General features: G+C 40.9%; 1 protein-coding gene across 6 annotated transcripts in view; it reads left to right on the forward strand.

Annotated features, from left to right (window-relative positions):
- ano1a (anoctamin 1, calcium activated chloride channel a) overlaps positions 1-12,227 on the forward strand; it is a 120,824-nt gene that overhangs the window by 76,422 nt on the left and 32,175 nt on the right. For all 6 annotated transcript variants that reach the window (XM_030413863.1, XM_030413865.1, XM_030413860.1 and 3 more), the window contains 3 exons: positions 1,673-1,824; positions 4,999-5,053; positions 6,800-6,851. In XM_030413863.1, the coding sequence (XP_030269723.1) occupies positions 1,673-1,824; positions 4,999-5,053; positions 6,800-6,851 (259 nt within the window). The remainder of the gene's footprint in view (positions 1-1,672; positions 1,825-4,998; positions 5,054-6,799; positions 6,852-12,227) is intronic.

The following is a 12,227-nucleotide window of genomic DNA, read 5'->3' on the forward strand; positions in this document are numbered from 1 at the left end:
TTTAGCCCTGCATCAATTCTTAGACACAGTGCGTGAAGATGGTTATTTCCTTTTCTGTGGTGATCGTGGGCTGATGATGAGATGAAAATGGCAAGCATGGCAAACAGACCGTCAGGAGCCATGGAGACAGCCAGTACAGTAGGTTCAGTGAAACAGCTGGTCTCACTTCTTCAGGATGATGAGTCGAGGCTCAGACCATGCCTATCTGAGGCCACATAGGAGACACACAGTATGTGTTCTCTGGACCTGTTGTGTTCAGTGGCAGGCTGCTAAGCTGGGGTGCATGGAGCCAAAAAGTATTCAAAAGTCAAATAGTTAACTACATAAAAAAATGAATGGCTTTTAGGAATCTTTGCAGGCTTTCTTCTCAGTTCAAAGTTCATTCTGAACATTTGCTTTGCTCTCAGTTAAAAGTGTAAAACAAAAGCCAAACCCAGTACATGCTTGTTGGGAGCACAGCCAAGCAGGGGTGCTTTTCCATGGAGAGCCCACAAAGGGTGATGAGCAAAAGCAAAGAGCCAAGTGGAGGATGGATGAAGAGGAAGAGAAAGGGGATCCTTGATCCTTGATGCTCTTTTACTGATTGCTAACTAATTCATTTGTGTGGAAAGAGAACTGGCCTACTCGTAAAGGGGAGTAATTTGGTTCCTAAATAATATTTGATTAAATATTTTATACAAATTGAAAACTCACTCAGTCTATCATCATTATATATGACATATCAAAGAACCAATGAAAGCCCTAATATCTTGTAGGATGGATTAATCAAATAACACAGAATAGCAAGTCAAATAACAAATGAACATTTTCTTATCTGTAATCTTAGAACTCAAATCATAAGCAGATCGTACTGATTAACATCAGACACACTCATGTGTTACTGGTATTTCCTTATATCATTGTGTTAAGAGTTATTACCAAAGCTCAGCAGTGTGCTATCTTGTAAATTACCAGATTTTGAAGCAGAGTAATGTCAAAATCATTACAAGCTCTGAAACACAAGACATATACTTACACATTTAAAGAGATTTTGACGATTTTAGACATTAAGGGTGAATAGAAGGCAAAGAAAGAGAGAGGGAGCAACTCAGCGTGGAATGTGATATACTTATGACTCTTGATATGTTTAACACATAAGGATGAGAATGCAAATTCCATGGTTGGAGGGGCAAGTCATCTTAGTTTTGTTTTACTAGTCTTTCTAGACATCCTTCCTCCTTGATGTCAGAGGTCATTGGGTCTGTGTATGTTTCTGTGCACTCTAACTCAGGCACAAAGAGCCTTTTGATTACACATCAAGATGTTTATGAAAAAATGTAGTTGGTGAAAAGTGTGAAAATAAATGTTCCCTCTTCCTCTGTTTATTGGGTTAATGGAGCGTTATAACACCCGAATTAAGCCATTTTTTGGTCAGTTTAAGTTTGAATGAAATCCAACGGGGATGCGAAATGGAATTTTAAATTTAAAAAACCCCATCAAGTTTAATAATTACCAGCCGCGACAGCTTTGGCTGGCCATTTGAGGGCTGCACTGGACTCATACAAACACATCTGAGTACAGTAGTTATAATGTCAGATCACAGGACATTTTAATTTCTGGAAAACAAACTATAATTATACTCAAAGAATCCTCAGATTTCCAGCTGAATTTAGTTCTTTTACCTCCTTTGCAGGTTTATGATGTGAAACAAGGCAGCAACCTGGTGGAGAAGATCCGACTGTTCATTCACAAAATCACAGCTCCTCTGCACCCAAAAGTCGATGCCAACCGGCCACAAAGCATCAAATCCCTCTCTCACCCCTTTTCCAGAGAGAAGCAGCATCTGTGAGTAAAATTTCTGCTTAAGACTTGGTGCCTTAATTGGGTTAAGTTTTCACATGCTTTGTTGTCTAAATTGGACTACTGTCATCAGATTAGACAAAGAAGTCAATAGAGAAGTATTTCTGTGTGATTGGAAAACTGTTTTGCAAAGGGCAAGTTAGTAAACCAGTGAAAATTAAATACAAAAGAAGAAACTCAAACTTTAGCATTTTGTCTTTGGAGCATTAGTCTACCATTTTGTTTCACATCCGAACAGGAGGATGATTTGGAATAGGCAGCTTTACCCACTCTTTAAATATGGAGACAGTACAGAGAAGTAACAACCACAGAGGTGTAAATTGGAACAAAAAGTAAGTTTATCAAGCTGTGTGACTCGAACATGGCAGTAAAGCTGAAGCATGACACTCTCTGCTGCATTCTGCTGAAGCTCCCTTCCCTCAGCTTTCTCTCCCGTGAGGAAATAAACACATGTAGCCTGAATCACAAAAGTCATTTGCATATTCTCAACACTATGTTGGATGAATTTGAAAATAGCTAAAGCAATGATTAACTGGATTAACTACAGACAGGAGTCATGACTTTAATGTTGCCTCCTGTTCAATTCCAAAATGTGAAACCACTTTAAATGGCAGTGATTAGAGAGGAGAAATGTCTCTGCATAAATCCCTGCCTGCTGGGATGTATGGAGGAGAGAGTGGGCAGTGGGCAGCTATATTTACAGCTCTGAGTAACAGCTAGCAGGAGGTCTCCCTCCACATATTCTCCATTATTTCATCTTCATCAGTCATGAAAACATTCCAGCCCAGTTCCCTGAAATAAAGCCTAGATAGAGATAACAGAGTAAAGTGACTTCCAAACCACATTTATTAATACAGCTTTATCAGACTAGGTGTTCATTGCTTAAAAATTTAGGAAATTCTTGAACATTTTTTTGAGTGAATATTGAAGTTAATCCAGGAAAATTATAGTAAATTATCTAATTTAAACCCCCAAACTGCAGTATTTATTTAAAGTAAATGATGTCTGGGACTTCAGAGTATGGTTGCATAGGAGAGAGATACAAGATAGATGGGCTCCCCTATCTCACATGGGTAACTTTGTGTACATGTCAATAACCACTTTACCACTTAAGACACAAAACTGAGAAACAGAAAAACACTATTCCTGGACAAGTTGGTCACAGAGATGGCTAAAAAGCCACACTCTATCAGTTCTCTGGTGGTGCTGGTGTATGTCAACTTCTTCCAGGCACGGCTCACCACAGTTTAAAGTATGGCCTGAGAAAACTTTTAAAAACTCGCCAAGGCAGAGGTAATCATTTGTAAGCTGCAGGCTGACAACTTTAACCCCCTGAGTTGATGACTTAGAAAACTGGTCAAGAAGAACCACTTTACAAATTGTTGTGCCAGAAGGTAGTGAACTGGACAACCCTCATTAACTTGTTTGAAAAATGCTAATGGAAAGCATGGGCCCTGAAGTGTTTGACAAGCCCCCTGACCTCTAGAGGGCCCACCGCTCTCTCCTTCCCAAGCCTTGAGGAGGAGCTGTCCCCTGAACCATCTTAGCTTCTTTTCATCGATACCAAGACAAAGAATGGGCTTCAGTGCAGCCCAATCTAAAATATGTTTATTGAGGTAAAGGCCCTGCTGTACTGCAAAGGATTGACCTTCGGATTACTGCACCCTGCTGTTCACACACAAAGAGAGAGAAAATGTTGCTTTCAACACACCTTGAAGCTAGGCTCTTCAATGAATATTGATAACATCATGAGATTTTCCAAACACATTGTACATGTGTTTTATTGTACATGGCTCTTTTGCTGTGATGGTTTATACCTTCAGTGACCCACTCCAATAGGATACAGTATAGTTTAGTGAAAGCCATGTAGGTAGGAAATCCTTGTTTATGAAGATGCCTATTCGGAGACATATTTCACAGCTTGCCTCAGATGGGGAGACAAGCTTTTGGGTGAATGTTTATATGTATTATTTTATGGGTACTTTTTGTATGTGTGTGTGTGTGTATATATATATAAATCTATATATATATATATATATATATATATATATATATATATATATATATATATATATATATATATATATATATATATACATAGAGAGCGAGAGAGAGAGGGAGCGTCAGAGGATGAGAGGAGGAGCCTAATTAAAAGTAAATATATTGTTAGGTAATTATCACCTACTTACCTAATTTCAGGACCTGGAAGGAAGCATTACAGAATTACCTTTGTATGTCTTACTGCTGTCACACATGTTTTCTAACTCTTGCTTACAATAAGTATAACGTACAGTATCAAATGTTTTCTCGCACACAGTTTTTTTCTCCTCATGACACCTGCATGGCTCAGCAGGTGCAAAATGGTTTTAGTGAAAGTCACCTGGTTTAGAGTTTATGTAAACACATCAACATTCTTGAACTCTTAACTCCCACATTATCTGTCCAACTAGTAAAGTTCATATGGCAGAAAAATCACAAATTCCAAATTAGCATTGAAGAGCTTAACCATCAACTGTATTTGGTCAATTTATTGCCTTATGCCTGTAAGTACATTTCTGCAGTATAGAGATAATAGTAATATAGTTATTATAATCTGTACAGCATAGAACACATTCCAGAGACTGCTGACAGGGTTGCTGTCAAGCCTTACACTAAAGGTATCTGAAGAGCCCCAAACATCTACGTTTAGTAGCAGGGATAAGCTTGTCTGCTTTACAGACATGTCAAGAGGCAGCACAGTTGTTCAACTTTAACTTTGTAAGACATGCTACATTAACTGAAGATGACTTGATGCAAAGCTGCAAAGCTGGGCTAGAAGCTAAACTAGGACCCAAGTTTAAGGCAGGTCACCCACTTACCCTAACATTGTTTAAAAAACGGTGAAGTAGAAAACCAAATATGATGAAGGCTAAGAAGAGAAAATAGAGTGAGGTTTAAAACATTAAGTAAAGAGGGAGTCAGGGCCTAGACAGAGGTTACTGTGGGAAAGGTGCAGCGCAAATTAACAAGAGATTAACTCTGCAGATGTTGACTGGCATTCAACTCACCTTTCCTCTCTTCTTTTTTCCAATATGTACTATGAAGTCAAGAAAAAAGAGATCAGCCTACTCGATCAAGATCTATAACTAAGACTAAACCTGTTCTGTTCTGTGTTGCCAGATTCGATCTGTCTGACAGGGACAAGTTCTTTGACACCAAGACCAGAAGCTCAATAGTAAGTATTGGTTTTAGTAGACAAGCAATTGGAAGATGGATCCTTCTGGAGGCCAGAATGATAAAATAATAAATAATATTTGATATAAAATAGTTCCTCAGGATAAAATAAACAGTGTTGCCTCAGCATGGCGATAGCATGTGTGTGATATGTTACATTTATGGTTTTAAATTTCAGCTCACTAATGATCATTTTTTTAGTCTTTGTTTTATTTTTCAATGCTGGGGGTTGGACGGAGATTAACAGAAAATTATCGGCCTCTATGTGCATCTGTAATACCTCAATTTGTATAGCATGTACATACACAAGCATATACTGTAGTATGAAATTCATTTATGTGGTATAAATAATTTAACTTTTTCCAGAAGGTGTCACTTGTCTTTCCCTTTGCATCATTATTTCGAGATACAGAGAAATTCAGAGAGTGTGCAAGTATGTGAGAGAATGTGTTGGGAAATGTGAATTGACTGGGGAGGCTTCCCTCTTAATACTCTAACATCTCTAACATTTGGTAACATTAATTACTGAATCATCATTGAAATAAAACACGAGATAGAACTAGGAGTACTAGTTCAACTTGCATCAGATCACTTACCATATGCAACTCTAAATCATAAATATATCATATCTGGGCAGGCCCAAATTATATGTAAATAGGCTCCCACTTCATTATAATGACACAGTGTGCATATAGATATGAGACCAAGTTTGAATTGGAAATGCTTTTCTGGAGGTCACATGAATTTTTTTAAATAATAATTTTGGAGTTATGCTTTGGAGATGAGAGCGCCACATTTTCTGCACACTTCAAATTAATCAACTCCTGCCAGTTCTTTAAGTGAAATAAACATTCCAGATCTTCATAACATCTGTATAGGTAACTCCTTGGACCTTTCTGCAAATGAATATACAAGTACTTAACATTTGGGTTTACTGATCATATAATTGATGAGATCATGTATGAGAGGAGCATTTTTCCACTGATCTTAGATTGTTGTTATTGTTAGTGTCAAAAAAGTGTTTGGATGATGCATTTAGACCAAGAGGTTAATGCTCCAAACAGAGCAACATAATCCCAGAGTTGGATAGAGAGAGATATAATGGAACCAAATTTCACTTGGCACTTCTTATGAGACACACAGTACACCAGAACTTCATCTAATTTGTGAGGAGCAGCTATGCTACACTCTGTTTTGAGCCATGCTGTAGTTTTTTTCTTGGTATTTTGTCCAATCTAAAAGCCCCATCCTTTAGGATAGTCAACTGTGTATGGACAAATGCATTTTCATAAACGTAACAGCATAGTCATGACACCCTGTACTCCCTATTGTGTACTTGCTCTCAATATGACTCCTGCCTCTATGTGACTCACATAAAAAAACTGATCATACACATGCTGCTGTATTGAAATGCACGCCTACACAGCATTTCGCATTGGTTGGCTGGGAAATGCGGCCAACCAATGTGGGAAATGCGATTTTCTTCTCATACTGGATGGAGCTGCTCAATCACAGAAAGACACTGGGCTCCAACTGAGCTCCAGCTCTTATCAATAACACTGAGTATTGCTCTGTGTTTTACACTGAGCTGATCAGCAGTTCAGGACAGATAGACACAGCTCATCAGTTTGCCTGATTGCTTCTCCCTGTTATCATACAAATGAATGTTAAACGTATCCTCCTCATCTACATTATGTCATGTCTTTAAGTCTTGGTTAAATATTTAAATGTTTTGTTGTATCGTCAGGTCTATGAGGTACTGAAGAGGACAAGATGCACTAGAGCCAAATACTCCATGGGTAAGGCCCATATTTCTAGTATAAGGGGTACATCAATATGCAATCAACCTGGGTCCTATACAGCATGACCACTACAGAGGAGTGTAGGGAGTGAGATTGTCTCTGCCATTGCCAGCATTTTTCACTGAGCTTGCTGCCCCGGGCCTGAAAACTCCCCAAAACACTCCAGAAGGTGAAAAGCTTCTGTAGTGTGTAAACACCAGTTAATCTCTAGATAAACTGGTGGCTTGTTTACAATTTGTCAATCCCTGGTGGACTTTTAGTAGTACTGTTGCCATGTTACCAGATCTCAGCCATAATAGTGGTGGATGAAATGTTATCATAATCAATAGGAATAAGAACAATGAATAGAAATATAAGACTTAACTCTTACAAAAGACAGAATCACCTATCACTAAAGATACCTACTTTCCGATTGCTATGGCAAACAATAAAAACTAGAGTCAGTAAAATTTCCTATTCATGTACACTGTAAACCCGAATAAGTTACCAGAAATTGCCTCAATTTTTTTTGTGTTGATGAACTCAAAAGTCAAAATTCTCCAGAACTTAAAGGTTGGATGACTTGCTACTTGTACCTTATGATAACAGTTAAATTAAAGTGCTGATTTAGCTCAACTCAATTATTTTCAGTTAATATGACTTAAAGTTTCCAGTTTTCAAAACCACTGGAATAAGTTCACGGAGCTTTAAAAAAATAAGTACACAACCACACCATTTTTATGTTAACCAAACTCAATGTTTATTAGTTTGTGTTGCCATTGTTTTAAGTACACATTAGTCACATATGTTGAGTTTGTTTACTTAAAAACATGTGATTCAAAACTTAACATTTTTGAGGCAATTGATTGCCTCAATTACACTGAGTTTAACAAACTTAATATCTCTCTTATATAACTCAAAATTCTCTGATTCTAGCCTTCCAAATGTGTTCCTGGTCACTTAAGGCCCTATAGTGGGGCGGCTTAGCTGAAAAATCGTGCACTTTGTGATAAAAGCATAAAATTTGGTACAGTTAAGGCCAAACTGTACCAAATTTGGTACAGTTAAGGCCGTGGGCGGCTGTAGCTCAGTGGGTAGAGCTGAGGTCTAGAGAGGGTCGCTGGTTCGAATCCCTGGCTCCCCGGGGCAGGACTGAGCTACATGCCGAAGTATCCTTGAGCAAGATACTGAACCCCAAAATTGCTCCTGATGTGCAGTTGGCACCTTGTGTGGCAGCCATTGCCATCAGTAAGGGCCCTGCGATGAGCTGGCGACTCATCCAGGGAGTACCCTGGCCTTCGCCCATAGAGTCACTGGATTTGGGCCCAGTAACCCCCGCTCCACCTTGAAAAAGGTAGTATAAAGCGGTAACATCACCCGCAACCCTCAGGGAGAAACAAAAGAAAACGAAACGAAACAGTCTGAAAAAAATTGGATATCCGGCCATCGTGAATTTTCAACATGGTGGCCTTGGTGGCCTTTTTAAAAACAGTTTAGATCAATTTTCTTATTTACATGGTATAAAATATGATGTTGATGATCTTGTTAGTTACATTTATTTACCATACCTAGCTTAAGGAGTTTATACATGAAGAATACATATAAATCAATAAAAATTCAAGATAATTGCCAAGATCAGCATGAACATCGTAATTGTAATAAAGTTTTGTATATTGCATATCAAATGGTCAATCTCCATAAATAATCATACATTTTATCATGCAGAAATAAAATCTGCAATGTGTAATAAGCCCAGAATCTTCCTTTGTCCTCACAATTCAAGATGGCCACGATTTACATGCAGATATCATACACAAATGTAAGTGGTGCTAGTTAAAATTAGCTAAAGAGAATTTAGTTTAATGTCAGTCTTTTTCCTTAAACTTCTCAAATACCTAAGTCTCAAAAATAGTGACATGTTGATGTCACCTTCAAGTCCTTCAATTCATTGGAAAGATCAGATATGACTTGACCATTGCAACATGCCTCAAGTTCATATTTGTCATACGCTCGGCTCTATGTAGGCTTACAACTAGATAAATAAAACTTATTTTAAAACTTGTTTTGTTATCACAATTAGCTCACAACAAGATAAATAAAACTTATTTAAGAAAAACCCTTATTTTTCCCCCATTGACACCCACATAAATAGTTTACGTGCTAATGTGCTAATACCACGTTTCAAATGGTGGATTGCTGTTAATATAAGACTACCTAGTAGGAAGTTACCGCAGAACCATGTCTGCTTTATTTAGGCTTGAAAATAGATGAATGAAACTTATTTTAGAAAAACCCTTATTATTATTTTCCCATTAACATCCTGTTCCACATAAAGAATTTACGTGCTAACGTGCTAATACCACGTTTCAAATGGTGGACTGCTGTCCTCAGCAAGCCACCCCTTGCTGATCTGTCCTCAATTTCTCCATGCACACATGAGGAAGCTGACCCTCGTATGTTGTGACTGGTGGCCCATGCAGTACAAAATGGTCATCAGAAAATTATGATCCAAACTGTTGATACTGATGTTGTGGTTCTAGCTGTGGCAGCAGCTCAAGCTCTAAAGGCAGAGAACGAGCTTTGGTTGGCATTTGGTACTGGAGAGAGTTTACGATACCTAGCAGCCCATGAAATCTCAGCTGCATTTGGGCCTGAGAAGGCACGTGCTCTTCCAGTGTTTCATGCTTTGACTGGCTGTGACACAGTATCAAGCTTTGCTGGGCATGGGAAAAAGACTGCATGGGCTGTGTGGGCTGTCTTTCCGGAGCTTACAAATGCCCTATTAGAATTGTCCTCTGCCCCACATGACATTCTACAGGAGGTAATGGCAACTATTGAAAGGTTTATAATCCTGTTCTATGATCGAACCATCCACAGACATAGACCAAGCTAGGAGGAAGTGTTTTGCAAAGAAGCACAATGTGCATTCAATCCCTCCAACAAAGCCTGCCCTAAAGGAGCATGTTTAGAGGGCAGTCTATCAAGGAGGCCATGTCTGGGGTCAGATGCTGGTGTCAACACCAGAGCTTCCTTCTCCTTGTACATGGGGCTGGTCAAAGGCATCTGAGGGTCATTATGAAGCATTTTGGACATGCCTGCCTGATGCAGGCAAGTCCAGCTATGAACTTATCTCCTGCAAATGTAAGAAGGCTTGTGTTAAGCAGTGTAAGTGCAAAAAGCTACCTTACTGCACCTCTCTGTTACTGTGAAGGGGATCAATATAGTGGACCATATGTGATTGACCACCAGGTTGGTGAGTGTGACTACTTGGTTAAGACTCCAGATAAACGAAAGGCGCAATTATGCCATATGAACCTGTTGAAACCCTACTGCGAGAGGAACAAGCCCATGATCTCAGATGTGAAAATTGTTGTTGTGTTGAACACTTCAATGGTTCAAAGTTCAAACTTTCAGGTCTGGAGACAGAGAGGAGCAGAGGAGAGTGCAGCACGAGCTCAGAGAGATGCTGAGGACATGTAAGGACAACTACAGGAGGAAGCTGGAGGCCAAACTCCAGCAGAACAGTGTGAGAGATGTGTGGACGGGGATGAAGAACATCACGGGGATGAAGGGGAAAGACAGGCAGACATCAGGGAGCCTGGACAGAGCTAACCAGTTCAACCAGTTTTTTAACAGGTTTAGCTCACCTCCTGCCACCCCCCCGACACCCCCAACCCCCCACACACCCACACTGTCCCAAATGGCTCGACCCTCCCCCCAGCACTCTCCTGTGCAGCATCTCCCTATCTGCCCCCCCTCCCTCCCCTTCTCCCCCTCACCCCCCCCCCCCCCCCCCCCCCCCCCCCTCCCTCCTCCTCCTCCTCCTCCTCTTCCACTGAAGACATCTGCATAAACCCCCGCCCAACAGTGACTACAGGCCAGGTAAAGAGGCAGCTGGAAAGACTTCACCAGCGAAAGGCTGCAGGCCCTGATGGCATCACACCCAGGATCCTAAAGACCTGTGCCAGCCAGCTGTCTCCTGTACTGGGATATCTGTACAACCTGAGTCTGAGTCAGGAGAAGGTCCCGATGCTGTGGAAAAAGTCCTGCTTGGTTCCAGTCCCCAAGAAGTCGAGGCCATCCGACCCAGCAGACTACAGACCGGTCGCCCTCACATCTCATGTGATGAAGGTCCTGGAGAGACTGGTCTTAGCCCAGCTGAGGCCACAGGTGAGGACGTTTCTGGACCCTTTGCAATTTGCCTATCAGCCCCATTTAGGAGTCGATGACGCCGTCATCTACCTGCTGCAACGAGCCCATATGCATCTGGATGGTGGAGGAGGCACTGTGAGGATCACATTCTTTGATTTCTCCAGTGCTTTCAACAACATCCAGCCTCTGCTACTGGGTGAGAAGCTGCGGGTGATGGGAGTTGATGACACAGTGATCTCCTGGATTACTGACTACCTGACAGGCAGGCCACAGTTTGTCCGTCTGGGCAGTGTTCTGTCTGATGTGGTGGTCAGTGATACAGGAGCTCCACAGGGGACTGTGCTTTCGCCCTTCCTCTTCACCTTATATACCGCAGACTTTCAGCACAACTCTGAGTCATGTCACCTGCAGAAATTTTCTGACGACTCAGCTGTTGTCGGGTGTATAAGGGGAGGAGAGGAGGGTGGGTACAGGACACTGGTAGACGGCTTTGTAGAGTGGACTGGACAGAATCACCTGAGGCTGAATGTCGACAAGACCAGAGAGATGGTGATCGACTTCAGGAGGAACAAGAAGATGCCTTCACAGCCACTACGGATCAGAGGGGAGGTGGTGGAAGAGGTGGAGGACTACAAATACCTGGGAGTGGTGATTGACAACAGACTGGACTGGAAATCTAATACCGAAGCTGTGTACAAGAAGGGTATGAGCAGACTCTATTTCCTGAGGAAGCTTAGATCCTTCAACGTATGCAGCAAGATGTTGGAGATCTTTCACCAGTCTGTTGTTGCCAGCATCATTTTCTTTGCTGCTGTGTGTTGGGGCAGCAGCATCAGAGCCAGCGACACCAACAGACTTGATAAAATCATCAAGAAGGCTGGCTCTGTACTTGGTCTCAGGTTGGAGTCTTTTGAGACCGTGGTGGAGAGGAGAACGCTGAACAAACTGTTATCCATCATGGACAATGATCAGCACCCTCTCCATCACACAGTAGACAGACAACGGAACTCCTTTTCTCACAGATTGCTGCAGCTCCGATGTCGAAGGGACAGATACAGGAAATCTTTCCTGCCACACGCCATCACACTGTACAATAATAACAGCTAAAACTCTGGTCATTACACATATTGTCTGTGCACTGTGGTTTTTACACACTCATTTCACCGCACCTTATATTTTATCTTGCACTACAGTCACTCTGCCTATTTATACATTTGTAAATACTAATTGTACATTTACATT

The sequence above is a fragment of the Sparus aurata genome, chromosome 4 (genome assembly GCF_900880675.1).
Source record: "Sparus aurata chromosome 4, fSpaAur1.1, whole genome shotgun sequence".
Taxonomy (NCBI): domain Eukaryota; kingdom Metazoa; phylum Chordata; class Actinopteri; order Spariformes; family Sparidae; genus Sparus; species Sparus aurata.